Here is a 25049-nt window from a genome sequence, read left to right as displayed (position 1 = left end):
TACTTCTCGGTTTGTATCTTAGGAATTATAGGGTCAAGGAGGGGATTTCCTGAGTAAGAGGGCTTTTTGTACAGACACTGGGACCTGAGTGCAAATCCCCAGCACTATGAGACAATCTGGGTGCGGCTTCCCAGAGTTATGGGATGCAGAAAAAGAAAGACCACTGTGGCTTGCTGGCTGCCAGCCTGCCTCTAGGTTCAGTGAGAGACCCTGTCTCAAGGGAATACGGTAAAGGTTGGTAGAGTACCACACCCCACATCCTCCTCTAGCCTCCATGTATACACATACTGGCTTACACCACAACACATACATATACACGACATTATTTAAAACAATTGTAAAGACACCTAGAGTCCCTTAGGTAGGGCTGTAGTTCATCCAACATCAAAGGGTTATTTTCAGCCTATGAAAAAGAAATTTTAATTCTTACTTTACTTTTTCATATAATCATAAATAATAAAAAAAATGATAGCTTCTAGACACCCTGAAAGTATCAGGACCCTAATCCTCAATGACAAACTGACCCCACGTGCCTTTGGCTTATTTTACCCAGTCCTGAAGACCCATCACCATTGGAGGCCAGGTAGCAGAAAGGCCAGACTCCTCCTTTGCCTGAATTTCTTTCTATCTTCCTACTCCAAGCTTGATACTTCCAGCGTTTACTTGTCTTAAGGAGCCTTTGCCATGTTCACTGTGACCCTAGTGGCATCTTCTCCCTCTGCTTATTTGGTTTCTTTGTCCTTTAAACTTTAAATCAGTACCTCCAAAATTCTTCAATGTTGTTCTGGTTTTTGTGTGTTTAGGTTTTTATTTGTTTGTTTTTGTTTTTCCAAAATCTGGCAATGTGATGGGTTTTTTTTTGTTTGTTTTTATTTTCTCTCATCTTATAAAAGGATTCTGTGTTTCTTGTGAACTGAAAGGGAAGTTTCAGAGGGCCTGGCATTGTCCTTTTGTGATGTAGGTAGATATAGATTGACCTCTGAGTAGAGCTGAAAGAGACTCTTGGTTGCAATGCTAGGAAAAGTCCTTCTGATTTCTACTTCACTTTTCCCATCTTGATGAATAGCATTCCCAGCCACCTAGCTATCTGAGTCCCCAACTGCCAACCATCCACACCTCCTTTGTTTCCGACGTTATGACACAGTGGGTCACTCTGTCCATGCTGCCTTCATTCTGCCTGTCCCCCTTTGGGCTCCTCTACTAGAACTAAGCATTCTGCAGACACAGGAATCTTTAGTCTTTTTCACCACCCTAACCCCAAAACCCGAAACACAGGCACAAGGATGGTACTGCAGAAGGATGTGTTGAAATCTTCTCGGCATTCTGAGAAGAGAAGCACTGGGTTGTCTGATCAAATAAACCACCGTGGTGATGAAGAAGGCTCAGGACCAATAAGGCTGAACAGAGGGTCTGCCTCTTGCTGTATGACTTTGGGCAAGTCAGTTCCTCCTCTGAAATGAAGGTTGTGGCTGAGATTAAGCAGTTGGCTGCACGTGTCTCACGGGCTTCACAACGACACTATTAATGAGTACATGACTTTGGACTTGATAGAAAAGGGGGATGTCAGGCAACATTGTTATATATGAAAATTAAAGAGAATCGAAATCGCTGGCAAAAATCTTCCAACTGGGTGGGGGAGCTGACTTTGTGGATAAAGCCCCTGCCATGTAGGTGTGAGGATTGGAAGTTGGGCTCCCAGAACCCATAGAAAAGCCAGGCAGATGCCAGTGATCCAGTATTAGTAGCAACCCCCAAATTCTGTTTGGACACCTTGTGAGAATTTTAGTGCTTCAGAGCCAGAGATGACCTATATATTTTAAGCTTTCTGCTATTTTTGACAAGATTTTGGAATCTTTTAGAACCTAAGCCCATCTATACAGATAAAGAGCCGTTCCCTTTCAAAACACATTTCTAAGTGTCTGGTTCTAAAAATAGTTCTACAAGATACCGTGTTGTGGGACCCCCAAGCGGTGCCCTACTGAGTGGTGTGCTGAAACTCGCTATAGGCAGAAGCTGGGCAAGTGTTCATGGGATCCCTCTCTTTTTTTTTTTTTTCTCATGGTTTATTTTTTTTATATTTAAAAATTTCCATCTCCTTCCCTCCTCCTCCCCCCTCCCTCCCCTCCTTCTCCCCTTTCTCTCCCCTCCTTCTCCCCCTTCCCTCCCCTCCCCTCCACCCATACCTCCCCTCCCTCCCTCTCAAGGCCAAGGAGCCATCAGGGTTCCCCACTCTATGCACTGGACTGAGCTCCCAAGGTCCCGATGAGGAGCAGAAGGAGCGAGAACATGAGGGAGAAAGTCAGGAACGAGAGGGGTGCGTTCACTCATGGAGACGGTGGGACAGAACTAATGGGAGATCACCAACTCCAGTTGGAATGGGATCCCTCTCTTAAAGCAGGGAACATTCATTTGAAAGTGGGAAGTTGCGCAGGCACTGCCATGAACATACCTGCTTCATGCCTGCTTCATGTCACATGACCTGATACTTCCCAATTCAGTCTGAACCCCTGAACCCTGTGACCTGTTACTTGGATGTGCAGCTGCCTGGGTTTTCTCTGGAATATCTGTCAATTATCCACTGGGTACTCGGGCACATCCAGGGAAAATTTGCTGTTATTGTGATGTTTTGTCATTTGTAGTAAATTGCTTTGAATTTTCTATTACTGATGTTGTTATACAGATCTCAAAGGAAGTTGTTTTCTGGTGAATTCGGATTCCGTTTTGAGAGAGTTTGATGGTGTCTGGGTGGTCACTATATTGGCTGGTTCCTATTAGAAGTACAACCAGAAGTCAAAGAGCTGGTGCCAAATTCATTCACCTGGAACCTCTGCTCAAATAATGGTGTATAGCAAAGGAGCCACTGCTCAGCCTTGGATACCACTGGTGAGCCTCTGTCTTCCGGATTTAGAACACTGTGTGTTCACAGACACACACACACAGAAACATGCACTGACACACTCAGAGGGATGCACACACACCCAGTCATAGACACACGCACGCACGCACACACACACACACACACACACACACACACACACAGAGAGAGAGAGAGAGAGAGAGAGAGAGAGAGAGAGAGAGAGTGAGAGACAGAGGGAGAGGGAGAGGGAGAGAATTAGAAGCACACAGACACACAGAGGGATACATGTGCCCACACACACAACCAGAATCACAGACACACATGTTCCTCATTGCCCTATGTAAACTTTTCACCATGTACTAAGATTATTCTAAAACACACAGAGAGATAAATTAGCTCAAGAAATTTCAATTAATGAAAGTACTGCATATCATTCGTCTGGCAAGCTATGATAGCCAAAGCATTTTAAAATTCCATTACTCTTAAACTTTGAGAGATTAGCTACCCTCTTGTCGGCCTGGGCCAAGGATATGAAAGAGGTGGGGAAATACAAGTCCTCAAAGAACACGGAGCCCTCCATCAAAAGAGAAAACAGGCCAATCATGTGCAGTCGCTTGTTCTAAGTCATATAGCTTGTTGGGGGCAGAGAGGGTTCAAAGCTGCAGTCATAGGCTTCGGAACTCACTGACTGCACCCCACACTCTGCACAAGAGGTACCTGCACTTGCCCTGCTGACACCTTCTTGTGGTTCTGGAAAAGCTCACTGGCAAATTTTTAAACACAGCATCTTTAGTCTTTGAAAATTCCACACTTATGTGTAATGCTGAATTTTAAAATTATAAATACTTACTTTGCACACACACACACGAGAGAGAGAGAGAGAGAGAGAGAGAGAGAGAGAGAGAGAGAGAGAGAGAGAGAGAGAATGAATATTGGGTAAGCCATACAACTCTATGTAGGTCCTGCAGACAGGCCTGGGGCCATCAGACACGAAAGCAAGTGTCTTTACCCGCTGAGCTATCATCTCTCCTGTCCCCACAAATGTTACAGGGAGAAAACGTGCCTAGATGGGAGTGTCCCAAGAGAAGAGTCTTCTGCTCACCAGGTCTTTGAAACTTTTCCTAGGATCCTAGTAAAGACTCCAGTGCTGTCTGGCGATGGATTGGTTAGCCCCTGTCACAGTCATGATGAAAGGAAGGCTAAGTAACAAGTTAAGTTAGTTATTCCAGGTTATGCTAATCACACCCGGAGCAGAGTTCTTCATTCTCAGGCCCCTGTCTTTGCCTTGCACTGTTCTTCAACAGGAAGTGCTTGCAGCCAGTGCTAGGTCTGCTGAGACCCCTTCACCAACCTCTCCCTTCCACAACCCACGGGCTCTCCCAGCTGCTGTAAGGCACACCAAGAGCACACAGTAGAGGGAGGAGAGAAGGGGGCTACTTTCCCATGGTATACCTGCGAAGCCAAGCACAGTCATCAGAGCGACGTCCTGCCCCGGGAGGAGGGCACGCCTGTCCTTTAGAGCCAGAGTGAGGTTGTGACCCTTGGAGTCACAGTTAGTCTCAGACAGTCTCAGCATGTTCTTTGCAGCAGCCGTAGCCGGAGGGGATACCTGACAGTTTAGTTCCTTCGTATTATAGAACCTGCAAGCCGAAGACTTAGCAAAATTTCTTAAAAGGTGCAAGCGGGTAGAGGTCACAGGTGCAGCTCTCCTGGTTCCCCTCCAAACTCAGAAGGCTTAGCTGCTTCAGGGGGTAAAGGCGTCTGGCATGTGAGCCAACAGGTTACTAGAAAGGTCCACTTCCTGCAGTTGGGGTAGAGACAGAAAGGCATACTTCTCAAAGAAGGAAATTAAATTGTTGGGTAAGTCCAGATGCCTGAGTCTGTGAAGGTTCACGGCTCTAAGAGAACTCTGTGTGAGGTTAGTGATCTGATTTCCATCCAGCAGGAGTCTGCTCAGGGCCTTGATGTTCCTGAACCAGGCGGCTCTCAGGGTGCGGGGGAACTTGTTGCTCAGCACCAGGAACTGCAGGCTTCGCAACTTGCTAGGGTGTGGTCCGACAGAGAACAGGGGATGTGGTTGTGGCCCAGCAACAGGGTCCACAGCGTGGTGACACCATTCAGGTCACCTTCCTGAATTCCGTAGATAGCATTTCTGCTCAGAGAGAGCAGGGCCAGGTGAACCGGGAGAGTCAGGTGGGTGCTCTCAACGTTGGAGAGCTTTTCATCAGTAAGGATCAGGCGCTGCTGGTGGTCTCAGGGGCCGCTGGAGGAAAGAAAACACAAGCTAGAAGCAGATATGTGCACAAGGAAGGAACAAAGGGAGATGTGTCACATGGGTGGGAAGGAACAAGATGGAAACCATTGCAAGTTTGGGGAAAGCTGGCCATAACAATGGTGGATTTTACCTCTCCCCCTGTTCCTGAAAACATGCTCATTTAAGGAACACAAACCCATGAGTTCCTCACTATGCGGACTTAATTGGTTTGGCTGCTTGCCCACACCGAAGTTCTTTTGAAGGTGGCTTTTCAGGCCTCCCTTGGGGTTGAGACCTGACTGCGGAGCTCCACCCCAAGCCCAGAGCTTGGATATTTATGCTGGGAAGTCAAATAAGTTGTTTTAGCCCCCCTCCCCAACATAAACGTGCAGGGAGTGGAAAGGAATTCCGTTTCAGGTTTTTTTTTCTTTTTCTTTTTCACTGCGGGCTAACTAGATCAGATGTCAACTTGATCATATCTAGAGTTTCTCCAGACAGCTGGAGGATCTGTCAGCAGGACCCTCATTAAGGTAGAGGCCATCTTGGCCTCCTGTCTGGTATCTGTTCCCTCCAATGAGGTCCATCCTGTGCTGACAGGTGGCACTCAGGGTTTCCAACTGTGAAATCCTTCCCCATAATCACCTCTGAGCCATGGCTGCTCTGTCATTAGTAACCAAAGCATTTTAACTCAATAAAGATGCATTGCCATCACGAGTCATCCTAACACATCTTTATCATGCTAAAGTTGTTTTGACTGCAGACGACAGTATCTGTGAGAATGAAGGAGCCCATTGTCGCCAGGAGGCCTGAAGGTGATATTAGAACCGCTAGCCATGGAGGAAGCAAATCCCAGTCCCCCTGGGAAATTCTGACTGCATGGTTGAAACAAAGCGATAAAAACCTAAAAGACAAAGCAGCTCCGAGAGCCTTGTCTGGGAAGAATTGTCTCTGTCCTGGCAGCACACAGAAGCTTAAATCGGGGCACTTTCTAAAGCATCTGTTATTGATTATTTAAATTCTATTAATTCTGGCCGGTTTGGCATTTTGTCTCTCTCACCACCATGTCTGAGAGGACCTGGGGGAGGTTCTTTGTTTGTTGGGTGCCCAGTGCCTTGGGGATTTCAGACTCTCACTGAGATAGCTCTGATTTCTCTCAATTACTCCTCCTCTGCAAGGAGACACAAACACCACCCAGTCTCTTTCTGACTCTGTGTTCATGAAGTCTAGCCGCACATGGGTGGCATCCCGGGTGTGAGTTACATGGAAGAGCAAGGATGCAGGGGAAGGGAGATGCCAACTCTGCCATCTCTCAGGCACATCCCAAAGCAGAGGGCATCTCACACCAGGGAGTCTGCATATGGGATGGCGACACATCGTGGCTGCTTCCAGGAACTGACCAGGAAAGGTTCACATTCTGACTGACAGGAAACTCCCCCATTTCAAACAGGATGAGAGCAGCTACCTCCAAATTCCCAGACAGTCCTGGGATTTTAGAAATGACTAAAATTACCTTCCTCCACTCTGTCTTCACTTGGTCTCATTTTTGAAAATTTTCCACTGACAGAGCTTATAGCTTGTTTATCCCTTCCATGAATATCAGGATGTAAATCACATTCTCCTCAAATTTGTTAATAAGGTGTCTTATTAAATTGTTGACTTAAGCAAGCAATATGTAATGAATACAGGCAGCACTTCTTGTTAGCATTTCTACAGCTCATTTACCACTGATAAAAAGAGAGAGAGAGAGCAACCAGACTTTCAAAATGAGATGGGCTTTGATAATAATCGGTTTTGCTGGTACATTGGTTAATCGTATGAATGCTGAACAATTGCACTTCAGGATTCAGAATCATTTACATTTCCTTCAGTTGGTGGTAAGGTTCAAATACACACAAAGTCCGGACAAACACAGCTTCCGTAATCTAAATTCGTTTCTTCGTTTTTAAGTATGTAGCTTTAGGAGTGGCAGATAATCCTTTTGTAATAAAAATATCTCAGTTGATCCTGAAGGTACCAACCTTCAGGGACAGAAAGGAAGATGTTACAAGCCCCTCGGGGATGGAAGGCCTGCTTCTTCAGAAGGTGCCTCTCTCTGGATGACCTCAGAGCAGTTCTCACAGCATAGTGCAGGCTCGGCAGGAAGTCTGCCGGCTACACCACTTGCTGCCGTGTGGAGATATGAGCTTATTACCTACTGTGTAAGTTAACTGGTGACACGGGGTTACATCTTGGGTGCGCACCACACAGGACACAGGGAGGGCACTGTAACCCACAACATGAAGGCAAGGGGTAGGAGCCATCCACCTGAAAAGGGAGCACAGTGCAAGACCCATCAGAATGTGGTGTCCGTAAGAGTGATGGATTTCACCTGCCACCTGGATTTCAGCTTTTTGATGGTGGTTGCTGCTTGAAGAGCACCACGGTGTCCTTGCAAACATAGAAAGCTACAACTGTGTTTTGAGTTTACCGCATTTGATCATAAATTCCTGTTATTGGTAACTAAACAGCTTAGGTTCTTGGCAGAGCTCTTTAGAGGATGCAGCACTTCTTCCCCAAACATCACCTTATTTCTTATTTCTTTTAATTCTGCATCTTCTTTGAGTTAGGGAAATGGGATCTGAGTCACATGGAGAGGAGCGAACCCAAGGTTTAAGCGGATGATGTCTCTGAGGCTGAGGAGTCTCAGGCTCCCAGCCTTACACAGCTGCAGACCCAGATGCCCAGGGAGGGATAGCTAATGGAGCCAGACTAAGACCTTAGCTCTGCCCAGCAACGAATTCAGCTGTTACTGCCCAGCCATGGTACTGTTCATAAATTACTTCATTTTTTTATATTTTCTGCCTTCCCTGTATTAAATAAAAACAAGAGCAACAAAATAAAAATCTATCAACCATAGAGAGTTAGACGAGGTGCTCTAAACACAATAAATGTCCAAGTTCACCATGATGAGGCCTTTCCAAGCTTCCCCAGAGAAACGTTAGCACCCTTCTAAAGGGACACTTAAAAGGAATTTCTTGGTGGAAAATAAAAGAAGCAGTCTGTAATGAAGGCCTTAAATATGTAATAGTTTGAGAACAAAATAAAATATAAAATTATTAATTTATTTATAGGCTCAATAAGAAATTTGGCACATATTTCAGAGTTATGGCCCAGGTAGATCACAGCTTTTGTACTTTGGGAATGGAGACACAAATGTGACACTGCCTCATCAGGAGAATGTACTATGGTGTGACATAGCAGCAGGCAAGTGAACTTGAAAATAAGTATCTGTAGTAGGAGACCACTTGTCCATTTCCCTGCCACCCAGATCCTGAAATAACAACACAGAAACTGTATTAATTAAATCACTGCTTGGCCCATTAGCTCTAACTTCTTATTGGCTAGATCTTATGTCTTAATTTAACCCATTTCCAGTAATATGTGTATTGCCACGAGGCTGTGGCTTACCAGGTAAAGTTCTGTCCGGCTCCGGCTCCATCAGAGCTATATGGCTTCCTTCTGACTCCGCCTTCTTTCTTCCAGCATTAACTTTAGTTTTCCCTTCCTAGCTCTACTCTACCCTATCAAAGGCATAAGACAGTTTCTTTGTTAATCAATGGTATTAATAGCATACAGAGGGGAATTCCACATCATCTCCCCTTTTCTGTTTAAATAAAAAGGAAGGTTTTTAACTTCAACATAGTAAAATTACACAAAACATTTATCAATGTAGAATTACAGTTACAATATTTACATATACTTTATCTTTTACCAAAACTAAGGAAAATTATAACTGTAACTATAAATTCTTCAACTCCATCAAAGACTTCAGAAGGATATAATATTACCTAAGTAAAAAGGAATTGCATTGTAAGCAACTTCCAAAACTCTAGAATTGACAGAGACATCTCACTGCCTGGACAGTCAGCCAAAGTTCTTCTGTACCATTGGAACATCCATCTTGAGCCTACAGGCCCATAGCATCTGGCAGACTTTCCCATGAAGCAGGAAATTTCAAAGACAGTTCAGTCACTTTCTTCTGTGTCCTGCAGAATGTCTGGCAATCTCTTTCATGAAGGAGGAACTCTGACATACGGTCTCACCCTTAGGCAAATTCAACAGTCATTTTTCTGTGAGTCCTGCAAGTCCAATCAAGCAGTTCAGGAAAGAGCAGTTTCTTGCCCAAATGGTTAGCAAACTCTATAAAGAGCTTCTTCAATGCCCATCATCCTCTTGAAGTAATTGGTGCTGCCAGAAGCAAATATGTCTCATTGTCATGAAAAGTCCTAAGTTCTTAAACATTTTAAATGTCATATTCTGTAGTCTTTGAAAGATTTGAAGAATACCTATCCATCTGAAATACATCTCTGTACATCTAGACCTGACTAACATGACTACAAGCTTGACTATTATAGATGATTATCTATTAACCTATATTTCTTAATTATATATTACATTTTTAAATGAGCTGCACAAACACAATACCTTAATCAAGAGCAGAAATATATGTATATATAACAAAATTGACCTTAAATTTGTATCAATAAACCAAGATCCATACCAATGCAAGGAATCCATCTCTATAGCATATCCCCCTTTAAATGTAAACAAACATTTATAGACAATATTTGGAAATATAGGCATAGTTCCCTCCAAACTACTTCTTGCTTTTTGTTGGGCTAAGTAATTTTTGGGGGTGTTCATGGCGACCTTGCAGGGGGTTTTGGTCCATAAAACCACATTAGTATGGAAGGATTCCACAGGTTCTCATCCTCTGTGGAAACAAAAGAACATCTTTTCCAAAGCAACATATCCTTAAACCCAAATTTTGAAGAAAAGATACCTTTAAACTATATATGTTGGTTACTTAGCTCCTTCACACTCAAAAAATTTAAAGAAAACACAATAATATACATAATTTAGATGCTGTGTATATTCCATCTCTATGTGGCTTATTTGTTTTTATGCTATTACCTTTTATTACTTATTTATTATATTTGTTCCTTTAATCTATGACTGTACTCTGTCTCTTTAAAGACTGTTTTATTTTTTATAAACCATTTATTTTTTATAACTCTCTATACTCTTTTTCTTTTTCTCCCAAGTCTATGTACATTTTTAAACACGTTGTGTCTCTTTTAGAGGTGTTTTATATCTGAATCTGTCCTATTGTGTAGCTATAATCCTTTTTTGTCCTAAAGAGCTTTTAAAATGGTAAGCAGCTTGGCCACAGCGGCCCTGGGTGCTGACTCTACCTCTCTCTGCTTTTCAAAATGGTGAAAGTACCATTACTGCCAGCTCTGGGACCACCAGGAAGGAGCTGTGCTCACCACTTTAACTCTGAGAAGGAGCATGCAACACATAAACCCTTTTTGTCTGAGCAATAACTAAATCTGCTATGCATCACAGTTCACGGTCTGGAAATATCTCTGTGTATGGTGGCAGAAATCAGCCATCCTCTCCTGCCTATGCATGCCTAGTAGATCTGATTCCATTGCCTGCCCATGCATAGAGCACTGAGCCATGGGCATGGTCTCAGCTACTTTGCTCCAGACCCCGAGCGGGCACACAAGCACCCAGGCCCACAAATGCTATTGAAGTGTTTGGCCTCCTGAAAGAGCCAGAGTTCACGCTGACAGCAGGGCCCAGGAAGCCATCATTTGAAACCCACGCAGTTTTATTTATTTATTTACTTATTTACTTATTTATTTGCTACTACCGCTGAATCAGGACAACCTCTTTTAAAGGAGCTGCAGCATGCCACCAGCTTTAAAAAAAGTGCAGCTAAGCTTCTTTTTTGTGTCAAGAGTTCCTTTTCAAGCTTTCTCAAGTTTTATGTGGATATAGTCAACCATGTTGGGGTGTCAATTTGTAGTAGGAGGCCACTTGCTCATTTCCCAGCTGCCCAGACTCCCAAAATAACCATATAGAAACTGTATGAATTAAATCACTGTTTGGACCATAAGCTCTAACTTCTTATTGGCTAATGCTTACATCTTAAATTAATCCATTTCTAGTAATCTGTGTATCTCCACAAGGCTGTGGCTTACCGGGTAAAGTTCTGTCCAGCTCCGGCAGAGCTACATGGTTTCTGCCTGACTCTGCCCCCTTTCTCAGAGCATTCAGTTTCCCCCACCTAGATCTGCTCCACCCTATCACAGGCCTAAGACAGTTTCTTTGTTGACCAGTGGTATTCACAGCATACAGAGGAGAATCCCACATCACGTATCAGGTCACCTGATACTAGATGATGCCGTGGAACAAAGGCAACAGCAAAGGCTCAGCCCTAGGGCTCTTACCAGGCAGACAAGGATTCTCAGATAAAGTGACCCTTAAGTATAAACTACTATAGAGAGCAAAGGGACAGGAAATTCTGCTGGGGAGAAAGACAAGTGTGAACTTTTCAAAGGTACGGTGAACTCCACATTATAGGTGTGGTGGGCCTCACATGAAGGGTAGGGTAGGTCCCACAAAGGGTGTAGGGAACTTACACAAGGATGGAATTGACCCCATATGAGGGATATGGTGGACTGCACATGAGGAGTGTGGTAGACGACACATAGGGTGTACTCCACACGAGAGGTACAGTGTATTATACATGAGGGTGGAGTGAACCGACCACCCATAAGGGTGGCATGGATGTTATCAATTCAATCACTGTTTCAATAAGAGTTTTATTGAACTTTTCAGATAGGAGGCCCTGATCCTGCAGATGTAGGTGGAGTCCTGTCTCATTGGACGTTTGTCATCTGTTGTGACATATGTTATAAGCAAGTGAACATGAAAACACATATTTTGTGTGGATGAGAGGTGTAGCCAATTGCACGGGAGGGTGTGGTGTACCACATACAGGGTGGAGGAGTGACTCCACGTGAGGGATATGGTGGACGGCATCCATGTGAGGGTCAACTTTGCCACACACAAGGGGTATGGTGGACTGCATAGGTCAGATGCTTTGATTGGATGTGGTGAGCCCCATACAGGTTGCGTGTAGCCAGATAGGATTGTGCAAGAGGAGGAGTATGTCAGAGATCACATGACAGGCCGCTGCCTTAGGGAAGAATGCAAGGATGCTGTTCTTCACTTACGCAAATGAGATGGGGCATGATCACAGGCTTTAGTGAGAAAGCTTGCTTGATCTGAGGTGTGTGCTTAAGTGATTACCTTGACTGCTTCTGGATCATACTTTTAAACATGCAGAGAAGCCTCACTAATAGTAGACGATTTTAATGATGTCAGCAGGACTGGATGTATCTCTGACAGGAGAGAGGTAGGTAGGTTAAAGATGAATTTTTTTTTTATTTTAATGATATAATTTGATTTCACAAAAGTGAACTGAAATTAGTCTGGTAGACAATGCTAAATCTGCAAGAACACATAAAATGTTGCTCACTTTCAAAATCCCTTATAGCTATAGTTGATATGTATTCACTGGCTCTAAGGAAGACGGAGACAAATTGAGTAGAAGATGGGAAGCTATTTTGTGGACTCACTTGGGCCAGAAGGATGCAGTTTATTAGCTGGATCTGCAGAGTGTGGCAGTTTTCTCTAGGCTGAGCATAAAAGTCACACAGTTGTTCTGTGAGAAAATACCCAGAACAAGGCTTTATGAGCTGTAAGTATAACCTCGGCTCATTTCTTGTGGCCTTACTGGGCAGCAGAAGATTGCCCATGTATGTAGTCAACAGCTTATGCAGAGAGTTCGACAGTTCACACAGGACTCTGGATTTTCTTCCCCTGGGATCCCTTTGATCTCTACTGTTTCCTTGTGACAGGCAAGATTCCAGAACCACCCATAAGATTCTCACCTGTTGTATACACCACACACACACACACACACACACACACACACACACATAAAATATCTCTCCAGGAGAGTGGACAGAGTATGTGAAGATGAGGAGGTGCTATATCTATGATTCTCCTGTTTTATACAGAGGAAGGTTGTCCTCTGTATATAACTCCCCACTTGGGTGCAGCAATTATTTATAGATGGTCACATAGGAAATACTCAGGGACATGAACACATGATGGCCAGAAGAAAACCAAGTATCCATCTTGTGAACTACCCATATCAGGCAGGTGTGGGCATCCTCTGAATGTCTAGGGCCATTCCAGACCAACAGGCAATGATCTGGCATCCAGCACCTTGATTTCAGTATGATGAAACTCTGAGGAAAGGACCAAGCGAATCTGAGCTGGGCTTGTGACCCACAGAAACAAGGTAAAAGCAACAAAACCATACATTTTACTAGAGACTCTTGATCATTTGTTATACAGCAATGGACATCGTATTGTGATGGACCTGAACTCTGCCCTCTGGTTACTCAAACAAACAACTATAGCAATATGAATTCTTGTGTTGGATTTAGGTTATTCATCCTCAGAACAAAAGCATAAGACTTCCTTTGGTCCTTCCTCTCTGCTGCGTGACTCCATCTTGTAGGTTTTACCTATTTTGCCCATGCCCCGGTATCTTCTTACCAGGGCATGCTAACAGCATTCATCTATAGGCAGGTTTATATAGCATAAGCTACTTTGATCATGGAAGTTTGGTATAAACTTTGAAGGAGAAACCATATTGTTTCCCAGTACAATGGATGCAAACACAGCGAAGACAGAAGTCAAAGATTATTCTCTGCTTTAGAGTCTTAGAGGCAGACGCGGTTGTCACTGACTGAAATGGGAAAGACTAAGGACACTCAACTGCATGTGTGGACTCATGCTCAGAAACAGTATTGAGGTAGAAAACGAGTTTACTTTACAGACATGAGGCTGCCAATTTGTCAACAAACTGACTCAAAATAACTGTCCAGGGGAGCATTAAAATTTAGAGAGAAAGAGGAGAACCAAGGGACCAAGCCTAAAGCAGTGATGGCTTCAAGTCAACTGAAAAGATGTATTTCAGGAACAAAGGACTCCAGAGAGTGACCATGTGAACGGAGAGGGCACACTCACTGGGGAAGGCCTAGGTGCTGGGACTTTCTGCCTGCATAGGGTATGTGCAGTAGAGAGCTTGACTGTCAGCTGGTCTTTAAAACTTCAAAGAAAGGAGACTGTCTGTGTGGAAAGGGTGATAATGTGATGCTCTGAAGGGAGCCAGGAAGACACAACTGGTCAGCCACCCTGCCACCACCCCCAGCTCAGAGGAGCAGAACTTCTGTACAGAGCAGCTCCTGCTAATGGGGGCTCTGGGGGAAACAGCGTCCTGGGGGAGGGATGGGTAGAGAGGGAGAATCCCTTGTTCTGCTAAGATTCTAAATTAGCTGGCTGCTGAGCCTGAACCATCAGTCAACCTCTCCCCCTCCCGGCAGTGAAACTCTCATAAAGGGAGGAGTGGTGGGGTGCACAGTCCTGAGTATCCCGCACAAGGAAACATGATTTCTTTAAAAGAAACCAACACGTTCCAAGATTTCAAGAATTTTTCCTGTAGGTCCTCATTCATTTTTATATCCCTTGCAACTCGAACAAGGTTTGAAATATAAAAAGACACAATAACCACTTAACTAAACTTATATGGCTTTGAAGTTCATAATAGCCAATATCTTCCATGTCAGTTTTTGAAGTCAAAAGTCTAAACTCAAAAGTAGGGCATCGCTGTGAAGTTTCTACCTTGGCCTTAGCTGTAAATCTGAAATGTCTTTCTCGAAGTAAAAGCTAATTACAAAATGAGAGGCAGGGATGCTTTCCCTGGGGATGTGGACAGCATATTGTCAGGCATCAAGGGAGTTAACAATTTTTAGCACTCACAATTATTCTTTCATTTTGAAGAAGAAACCCTGCCATTTAAAAACATGCAAAGCTAATTAAAGATTTTCCACTGTTTCGTTATCTGAATGGGGTTCCAAATTCTGACTTAAAACTCTTATCACAGAAAGACTAAACATCCCTCCACGAACAGTAAATGAGCGTTCAATTAGCCCTTCAATACAAGTGCACTTTAAATAAAAAATATACTTTATTGCTAATCTTGTTCTTTACAAATGCAAATACTCAATTTTCAAACCCAAAGAGTTTCCTTTATTTCATTCTTAAGGAAGAAAAACAGTCTTTTCTTGCTTTACAGGGAAGACCCGAGTTTTCTGAAGTCGTGAGGAAGCTGGAGGAATGTCTGTGCAATGTGGAGGTAAGTGTTGACCTTCTGAGAAGTCTGTTTTAAAAAAGGGCTCGAGGGCTGGAGAGGTGGCTCAGTCATTAAAGGCTGGGCTCACAATCAAAATATAAAAAAGGGCCTGAAACATCCCAGGTGTCACCAAAAAGAACCATCAGGGCCAGAGACTGTCTTAAAGGCGCGCTAGGACCCAACTAACTACACAAATAAAAGCAAACGAGGAAAACCACTCCAAGTGCTCACTGGGAAGGAGTAGGAATTCCAGAGACTCCTTTACCCTCGTTGCTCTTCTGACAAAGCCTCTAGAAAGAACATTCTCTGCTCCTTCATCCGGGGCAGAGGCAAATTCAAATTGAATTTTTGTGATTCTAAAATAATCAGAGAACCAGAGAACGGTTGCAGTGATGCTGAGCTTAAAAAAAGATATGTAAAAAAATCAAAAGAATGGGGGCTGGAAAGATGGTTAGTTCAGTAGCTAAGAGTGCTTACTGCTCTCTCAGAGGACCAGAATCCAGATCTGACGGCCTGCATCAGGCAGTTCACAACTTTCTGTAGTTCCAGCTACAAGGTATCCAACAACTATTTGGTCTTTATAGGCACACGCGCACACACACACACACACACACACACACACACAGAGAGAGAGAGAGAGAGAGAGAGAGAGAGAGAGAGAGAGAGAGAGAGAGAGAGAGAGAGAGAGAGAGAGAAAGAGAGAGAGAGGGAGGGAGAGAGAATGAATCTTTAAAATTATAACTATAAAATTACAACTTTAACAAACATATCAAAAGGTAAATATCTAATCATTTTTTTTCTACAAATTTGTACACAAGTGGTGAGCCAGATAGAAGACTATGCCATTGTCCACTTGTTCACAAAGGAAGGGAACACCATCTCAAACAATACACAAATCTGCTGGATGGCATGGTCATAGGAGGACACAGAGTAATGGATGCTAATGAAAACATTCCCTTAATATCGAGGAGCTGTTTGTTTTAATTTTCTGTATAATTGCCTTAATTTGCTATACCTGATCATGAGATAGCATTTAAAAATAGGCAAAAAAGAACTAAAACAAGAGCACCCATTCAAAAATAATATGTTTCAAATGCATAGGAGGAGGTAAGGACTTTACACAGATTTGTAGCCCGTGTGCATGAAAAGGGCAGAAGCCATGAGACATGTCCTGAGCCTGCAGAACAAGAGCCTTCCACAAGAAACATTTCCTTCCTTAATATAAATCTCAGCTCAGAGTCCCTAGAACCTGCTCTATTGGGAAATACTTCCAGGATGATGGGCACCAGTCATTCTGTCTCATTCTTCACAAAACTCCCAGAAAGGAAGCCTTTCATTGAGACACACAGAAAGTTATGGCTATGTGGAGAGTAGCTGTCTAGGTTGCAGGGCTGTTTACTGACAAAAGCATCCTCTAGAGGCCTCAGCTGTTGCAAGACACCTTCGGAGACTGAACTCCAAAGTATCTTCTTATGTGAATGTGAAGTTCAATCAGTCAAGGTAGCTCCTAGCCTAGGACTGTAGAACATTAGATGGGAATAGGAATTACCTCTCGTGATGACTCATCTTATGTCAACATGGCACATGAACTAGAGTTATCAGAAAGGAACTTAAATGGAGAAAACTGCCTTCTTAAGATTCAAGATATTTTCTTAATTAGTGATTGATGTGGGAGGGCAGCCCACTGTGGATAGTTCCATCGCCAAGCTTTTGGTCCTAGGCTCTATAACAAAGCAGGCCAAGAAAGCCAAGACTAGTAAGTCAGGAAGGAGCACCCCTCCATGACCTCTGCATCAACTCCTGCCTCCAGGTTTCTGCCCTGTTTGAGTTCCTGGCCTGACTTCCTTCAATAATGAACAGCAAAATAAACCCTTTCTTCCCCAACTTTCTTAGTGATCATGATGTTTCCTTGCGGAAATAGAAATCCTTAAGTAGATACCTCAAAACAGAGACAATGAAAGGATCTAGAAAACAAGCTTGGTCAGTAGTCCCACTGGTCAGGACGTCGGGAACACTCTTCCCTAGGAGAAAGATAAAACATTTGTATGCAGAGAGTTTACTGGACAGTTAACATTAACTAATGATCCAGGCTTGTGGGATCCCATAGGGTTCTGTCCTCCCTCGATTCAATTTTTCTGTCAAACTGACACCAGGGTCAAGGGGTACCTGCTGGCCACATTGGCAAATGTGACCATGTTGAGAGGGCTAGGAAGCATTTGAAAGCAAGAATCTAGAATATCTTGGAAAAGGAAATAATAGCACATGTCTAACAAGAATAAATTTGAAAAGGATAACATACTGTTCTTCTCAGAGCCATAGGAACAATAGTCAAAGGAGGACCTGGGAACATGGCCTCCAGATCACTGTGTTAGTGCTGTGTCAAGCTCAGAGGAGCTACCGCATGAGGAGGCTCTCTTGTTGCCTCTCTTGTTGCCGAACAAAAGATCTGACCATCTCCCCTCTGTGATGACCAAACAAAAGAGGACCCAATTGAACTCTCAGCCTTTAAAGAATAATGAAAGCTGCTACTTGCATTGTAGTGGAGAGCAATCAGAATGAAAAATAAGTGGAAATTGTATATTATGAAGAGCATTTGGAGGAACCAAGGAGTTTTTGCCTGAAGGTTGAGAAAATCACCATGAGCCTGAGGGCTATCATCAAACATCTAAAGGACCACCAGTCAGCAATGAGATTGGCATTGTTCTTTTTGGGAAAACCATTCACCAGATATCAAACCATGCTCCATCTTACAAAATGTGTAGAATCTAACATCACTTGGGAAATGGATGTCTGGGTGTGTCTCCGAGCGATTCTCTTGATTACCTTGATTATGTTCATTGCATGGGGAGACCCATTTTAATTGTGGATGGAGCCATTCCCCAGACTGAGATCCTGGAAGGTGTGAAGTGTAGCGAGTGAGCTGAGCAGAATGTGTTATCACTGCTTCCTGACTGTGGATGCAAACTCACAGCTGCTTCAAGCACATGCTGCCTGAATTCCTACCGAGATAGGCTGTGCTTCGAACTGTGAACTAAAACAAAACCCCTCTCCCGTAAGATGCTTTAGTCAGAGCTGTCTTATCACAGCCACAGGGAAGGACATTAGTGTGTAAACCATGTTACATCATGGGGAACAATTTAGCTACAGCTGGAAGGAGTTCTGCTGTGGTTCCTATCACCAAAGTGAAGAAGGTGGCAAACTTTTCGATCATCATGTAATCATCTAAGAAACATTTTATAAATTCAGTTTGGGCTTACTGTGCTTTGGGGAAGATAGGAATGAGGATAAGGTCAGCTATCAAAATAGAAATGGGTCCAAAAGTAGCTCAATCTGACCAGATCTTAGCAGCAGAGATTGAAGGGAAAAGCTAGAAGCAGTGTAGGCAAATAAACTCAACTAGAAGAAGCCCTGAGCTATATAACATCCCAGTGCAGGTGCCTGCTGGAGTTGGTAAACAAGGACTCCCATGCCTTCTCCATGCAGCTCATGTCTCCTGCCTCAAGTAACAGCAGTGGCTCCCTGTCACCTTCCTCTTCCTCTGATTGCCTGGTGAGCCGGGGCGGGCCTGGCCGGAGCCACGTGGCAGCTTTACGGAGCCGTTTTGAGTTGGAATATGCCCTTAATGCAAGGTCCTATGCTGCCTGGTCCCAAAGGTAAGTCATGTTGTCACCAAGGATCTCACTGTGAACCCGGATTTCCATTCCTGATTGAGAAAGTCACCTGGATGATGGCTATCTAGAGGAGCATGAACAGCACTCGGGAAAACAAAGGAGGAGAGTTTTAATTTTAATTTCCTTACAATGTGAAAAAATGTAAACTTTCATCCTTCTTTAGTTTAGATTGTTCTATAAGTTATCAGTAATAGCAGTGAGATCTAGCATCAAGAGAAATGTCTGTGGCAAAGTGATGATGTATTCTGAATCATTGCATTGCTTAGGGGTGGTCTTGTGGAATTCAAGAAAGGATTTCCTTGTATGAACCTGGAAACAGTCTTGTTTGTGGAGCATCAGACATTCAGAGTTTTAAGCATTTTCACAGCTCAGCAGCTTCACTCCTGGAATACACCCCCACAAAACTGGAAACAGACATTCAAAGAAATCTTCTACACAAATGTTTAGAGCAATCTTGTTCACAAGAGTTTGTCCATCAAAGGATGGAGAGACAATATGTTGGGAGGCCCCATGCGGTAGAACATTATTCAGCCATAAAAAGAAATACAATGATGATAAACCTTGAGAACACATCTACAGAATCCCTGTTTGGCATGGCCTCACTAATATGAGGATCACAATGGAATAAAAATGGCTTCAATAACTCAATAACTGGGTATGTTTCCTTACAGATGTTAGGTGGGAATTCTGATCCAGAGTTCCAGCAAGATTGGGTTCTGTTCCTCTCTGTGTTGGAGAACTTTCCTATTAAAAGCATCAGTTCTCCTAATTCCAGACTCCACCCTCAGATCTAATTCATCTTAATTACCACCCCCAGAGACCCTGTTTTCAGTGAAGCCATGTGAGATGTTGGCGCTTCAGCCTATAAATTTGAGGAGAGAATGATCTATTAAATACCAACAGGTAAATCTATGAAAAAGGAAACAAACTAAAAAAAAAAAAAACAGATTGATACTGTCAAGACCTGGCGGGAGACAAAAGTTTGGAGGGACTTCTTAATAGGTATTAGTTCTGTTTTGGATAATGAAATTTGAGAGTTATAGTTGGCCTTTATATGAATATTATTAATGCAGTAAACACCACTGCAATTCTCATTTTAAAATTGTTAGTGTTATGTCATCTGAGCGTCATCCTCTTAGTGGCTGCTCCCATCCTCATGGCCCAGTGCCCCACAGGCAACTCTTTTGTGTCTGACCTCACTGTGGGTTCGAGGAGAGCTACATTAGTCAACTGTTCCCCTAAGATGTCTGCACAGCTGTCATTTCTAGATCAGACGCCCGTAGGCTGGTTCTGGGTGAACTTGGCAGTGAACTTGATTGTATCCAGGTCTGCTTTGTGAGTCTCAGGATCCTCAGATTCACATTAGAACATACTGACTGGGCCATGCTCTCCTCACAAACAAAGTCAGGAGCTTCACACGCATGCTTCAAGTCTTTGCATGTTTCATGTTTCAGTCTGGCATCAGCTAACCATAGAGCCCAGTTCCAGTGTTAAGGAGACAAGCTGCGTTTAACCACCATCGGAGACAACTATAAAGTCACAGGCCGAAGGACATAGATCAAGGGTGATGTTGTTTACTAATAAGAAAATAGTATTATAGAGAACATCAGCATTTGCGGCATGGTCACCAATGAGAAGGAATGCATCTGGTTCTTGGTGAACATCTCATCAGTGACTGGTCTAACTAAGCACATGAGGAGAAAGAACGGATGAGCTCAGAGTTCACTCTTGTGAGCAAGGTTGGCAGGGCCCATGCTCTACATTGGAACCTGATGTTGGATTCACCTCTGTATGCTGTGAATACCATTGGTGAATAAAGGAACTGCTTTGGGCCTATAGCAGAGTTATAGGGGAACAGAGCTAGGTAGGGAAAACTAAGCTGAATGCTGGGAGAAAGGAGGCAAAGTCAGAGAGAAGCCATGTAGCTCCACCAGAGCCTAACGGATCTTTACCCAGTAAGCCACAGTCACGTGGTGGTATACAGATTACTAGAAATGGGTTGAATTAAGGTGTAAGAGCTAGCCAATAAGAAGCTAGAGCTAATGGGCCAAGCAGTAATTTAATTAATATAGTTCCTGTGTGATTACTTTGGGTAATCACAAGCAGCTGGGAAAGGAACAAGCAACCTCCTTACAACAAGAATCCAAAGGCAGCTGTTGTGAAGCTGATGGGCACCCTGGAATCTAGAACATGCCTCTAGAGATGAATGATCTCAGGACCCGTCTCCTACGGGAGCCAAGAGCTTTAGGACATGAACCCAGTTACATGTATGCTTACTGCGGATTCCTCAACCACTGAGAAAGCTCTCAACAGCTCCAAGATGGGAAAGGGTTTAGGAGAACTAACAAAGGCCTTACACCGTCTGTAAACTGCTAATGTTTATTCAGCTGCCTTGTATTCCTGGTCTGAAAAAGGAGTTTCAGAAAAAAGAAGCAAGCAGCTGAATCATGACAGCTCTAATTTAAGGAATGTCCTGGAATTAAGTATGAGCAGTATTGATGGGTAACAGGCAGATTTGACACTGTTCATTGTTGGTGTTGTATCTTCAGCATAGTTTCCTAAAGACCCACAGGACTACGTTAGATGGGGTTCAGTCATAGCACCATCTTCTAGTTGTGTCTGTTTCATATCCCCCAACATAGTTTTATCAAGCAATATTTCTGCAGAAGTCCCATGAGGTTCATCCAGTAGAAGCAGAAGTTAAGAGGTTGAGCTGCAGGATCAAGGAGGGGCACTGCTACAGCCGTGAGCAGTTGACAGAGACAAGCAGACCTGCGCACAGAGTACAGATCCATCACTAGACGCGAGTCAGAATCTGCCATGCAGAGCGCAGCACAGAACGGGAAACACACACGGGGTGTGGTGAACTGGGTGGAAGAATTTCTCCATACAATCAGAATCTAAGGACTCATCAGTGCATAGCCTGGTCTGGTTCTCTGAGCAGCTCCCTTGTACAGTCTCCACAGCTTCTTTGCCACTGTCTGCCCCTCTCTGGTGGGGTAGGACTCTATTTTAGCTTCTTTTCCCTCCCTGAACATTTAATTCTCTGAACAGCTTAGTTCCCCATTTGCAGCATTGGTGAACTGAAGGATAGTTTATTGATCGTCCCACCCCTAGCAAGCCACATGAATTATTGGAGATCCGTAATATAAATGTCCTGGTGAAGCATTCAGTGAAAATATACAACGAAACAAGAGAAGAATCATGTATGTTTTATGCATTACCACATCCAACTATCTTGCAGTTTGATTGACATAAGGCCATTATGTAACAAATATTTTTATAGCAGATAAAGAATGGAAATGGGATAAATTGACTCCACACGTGGTGGTCATTATGAATGCAGAGTGGAATCGGGGAGTGGGCTCTGTCTCTTCACTTTCTGTGTAAACATCTGCCATCCCAAAACACCTGGGAAGTGCCGGACACTGTTCTAAATACTTTGAAAATCATGTAATTAAGTTTTAAGAGGCAGGCCTTTCAGTTTTTGTAGATGAATAAACCGGGGCTCAGAAAGTATAAGCAACTCTCCTGAGTGAATGGGAAGCAAGGGGGATGCTGAGCTGGATTCCCACAAGAGCCTTTGCCGTGCTTTCGAAATTCCCCTGGCATAGGAGGCAGCGGATTCCAGAAACTTGTTATGTTTTGCCAATGCTTGTGTTTTCTGGACTTCTCCCAGTTTGTTCTGGAAGTTGATCAAGGAATGGATTCAAGGACTCCTTGCAAGTCTGCTTTTCCAGCTTTTTTTTTGAAGGCAGGGGAAAGGGATGGGCAAGAGTCAGTTCTTAAAGTAAAAGAGCCCAAGGATACAGGAACTGATGGACCCAGGCCGGCAGGGCCATGGGGTGAGCTACCTAGAGTGGTTCTCGACTTTGCATGTTAGAATCATCTGTGAAACTTGCAAAGGACCAGTGCCTAGGGCCAGCTAAAACCCATCAGGGTGGCATCTAGGCTGCAGAAAACCTTGAAGATTCTGGGTAGCTTCGACACAGAAAAAAAGACCATAAAGCTTAAAGAGAGAAGCATGGTTTTACTTGCGGGTCTCTGTGGGAAGGAGATGCAACTGCCGGCACCCATAGAAGAGGACACCAGCATCACAGTTTGACCACAGAGAACCAGACCGGGCTATGCACTGCACCCTTTGTCTTGGTTATCATCTAAAGAGTGATTGAGTCTTTGTGCTATTTAAGTCTCGGCACTGGGCTTCCTAACTAACTCACCCAATTACACGGGAAACTGTAATTTTGTGTGTGTGTGTTTCACTGTGTTCTGAAAAACATGTACAAGGCTTGGCATGTGGTTCCCACTAACGTGTAGACCTGGGTCTCTCAGCAATGCATTAATCAGTGAATTTACACACTCTTTTAGTCATGATGCCAATTGCCAAGAGGATGGAATTTGGTAACTGTTGGTTTGGTGAGTGTTTCCATTGTTTGCAAGCATCCTTGTTTCTAGTTATTGTTATTATCTTTTCCTGTGTAAACTAAACTTCAAGGTGGGAAGGTGTGCCAGGTATTTCCTTCATGAAAAACAGGAAATCACTAATTCTGACAAAAATCATAGATCGGGTAAAATCTGAAATTAAGGAAGCCATTCTTGAAATTCTGCCTCTTGTAAAGTATTTCATGTCCAGATATATTTAGAAACCCGACATGTGGCACTTGCTCCTCCCACGGGGTCTGAAATCTCCCATCTTGTGCGCGGATTACATCACGTTAAATTTAGAAACGACCAAGTGATGAACAACCTTTCAGAGGCGAAAACCAATTAGTGTTTGTGTAGGGCTGAGCTCCGAGAATAGAACTGCAACACAGTCAGCTGTCCAGGAGAAGACACAGGGGACCCAGATTCCCGTGCTCTGAAATAGACACCCTTGGGATTAATTTCAGCAATACAAAATAGCCCACCCAAGGACACCTCTAAATAGCTTTCCTAGTGTACTCAGAACATACTTCTACTCATACAATTTTCAGATAATGTACTAAAGTCTCAATTCACACATAACTGTCCTAGCATACCGGAATGGTGCAATTCAATAGGTCCACGAAATGAACACGTGGGTCAGTTCCTCCACTCTGTGACCTGCCCTTCTCTTTTGTGACCACTCCACACCCCTCTCAGCCTCCGCACCAGCGCGTGGTTCCTCAGGTAGAGCTTTGAACCGTCAGTGATTCTCCATTACCTCCAACAGTGGGTGGAGCTTCATCCTGGGTGCTGACGTCATTAGCTAACACATTCTCAGTCTGTATCCCAGTGGGTGGCTACATTCTTTTCTTCTCCTTAGCACTCAACTCTGGAGACGTCATATGAAGCATTTATTGTAGTCTGAATGGCTAAAGGTACTACTGGCTAAAGCCAAAATTTTGGAATTTGGGGTAATCCTACAAACTTCAAAGTGACCCTTCACAAAATTTCCTGAAAAAATGTTGGAGGGGGCTGCTTGTTTGCCCTGGCCATCTATAACCAAAATAATCTCACAGAAATTGTATTAATTAAATCATTGTTTGGCCCATTAGCTCTAGCTTCTTATTGGCTAACTCTCACATATTAATTTAACCAATTTCTATTAATCTGTGCTTCACTACAAGGTCATTCCCTACCAGCAAAGTTTCAGCACATCTGTCTCCAATGGCTCCATGGCTTCTGTCTGACTCTACCTTTCTTTCTCCTAGCATTCAGTTTAGTTTTCACCACCTAGCTCTGTTCCACTATGGCTTTGCTCTAGGCCCAAAGCAGTTCTTTTATTAACCAATGATATTCACAGCATACAGAGGGGAAGCCCACATCACCTCTCCTTTTCTCTTTAAATAAAAAGGAAAGTTTTGACTTTAACACAGTAAAATTACATATAACAAAACAGGTATCAATCAGAATTACAGTTACAATATTTATATCTACTTTATTTCTTATCATATCTAAGGAAAACTATAAGTTCTTCAATTTCATCAAAGACTACAGAAGGATATAATATTACCTAAGTAAACAATAAGTTTATTGTAAGCAACTTCCTAAACTCTAGAATTTACAGAGATATCTCACTACCTGGACAGTGACCCAAAGTTCTTCTGTACCATTGGGGCATCCATGTTCAGCCTACTGGCCCATAGTATCCAGCAGTCTTTTCTATGAAGCAGGAAATTTCAAAGACAGTTCTGCTTATATTGG

The 25049-nt window shown here is 43.4% G+C and overlaps 1 protein-coding gene across 1 annotated transcript in view; it reads left to right on the top strand.

The window, feature by feature from the left end:
• The window catches only part of LOC119800707 (serine/threonine-protein kinase TNNI3K), a 227596-nt gene that overhangs the window by 172041 nt on the left and 30506 nt on the right, over positions 1 to 25049 (top strand). Inside the window, exons 22-23 of the mRNA XM_038310871.1 lie at positions 15157 to 15216; positions 18697 to 18866. Of these exons, the coding sequence (XP_038166799.1) occupies positions 15157 to 15216; positions 18697 to 18866 (230 nt within the window). The remainder of the gene's footprint in view (positions 1 to 15156; positions 15217 to 18696; positions 18867 to 25049) is intronic.

The sequence above is a fragment of the Arvicola amphibius genome, chromosome 14 (assembly GCF_903992535.2).
Source record: "Arvicola amphibius chromosome 14, mArvAmp1.2, whole genome shotgun sequence".
Lineage (NCBI taxonomy): Eukaryota > Metazoa > Chordata > Mammalia > Rodentia > Cricetidae > Arvicola > Arvicola amphibius.
Note: the sequence above shows the minus strand (reverse complement) of the source record. Positions and strands in the feature narration are given on the sequence as shown.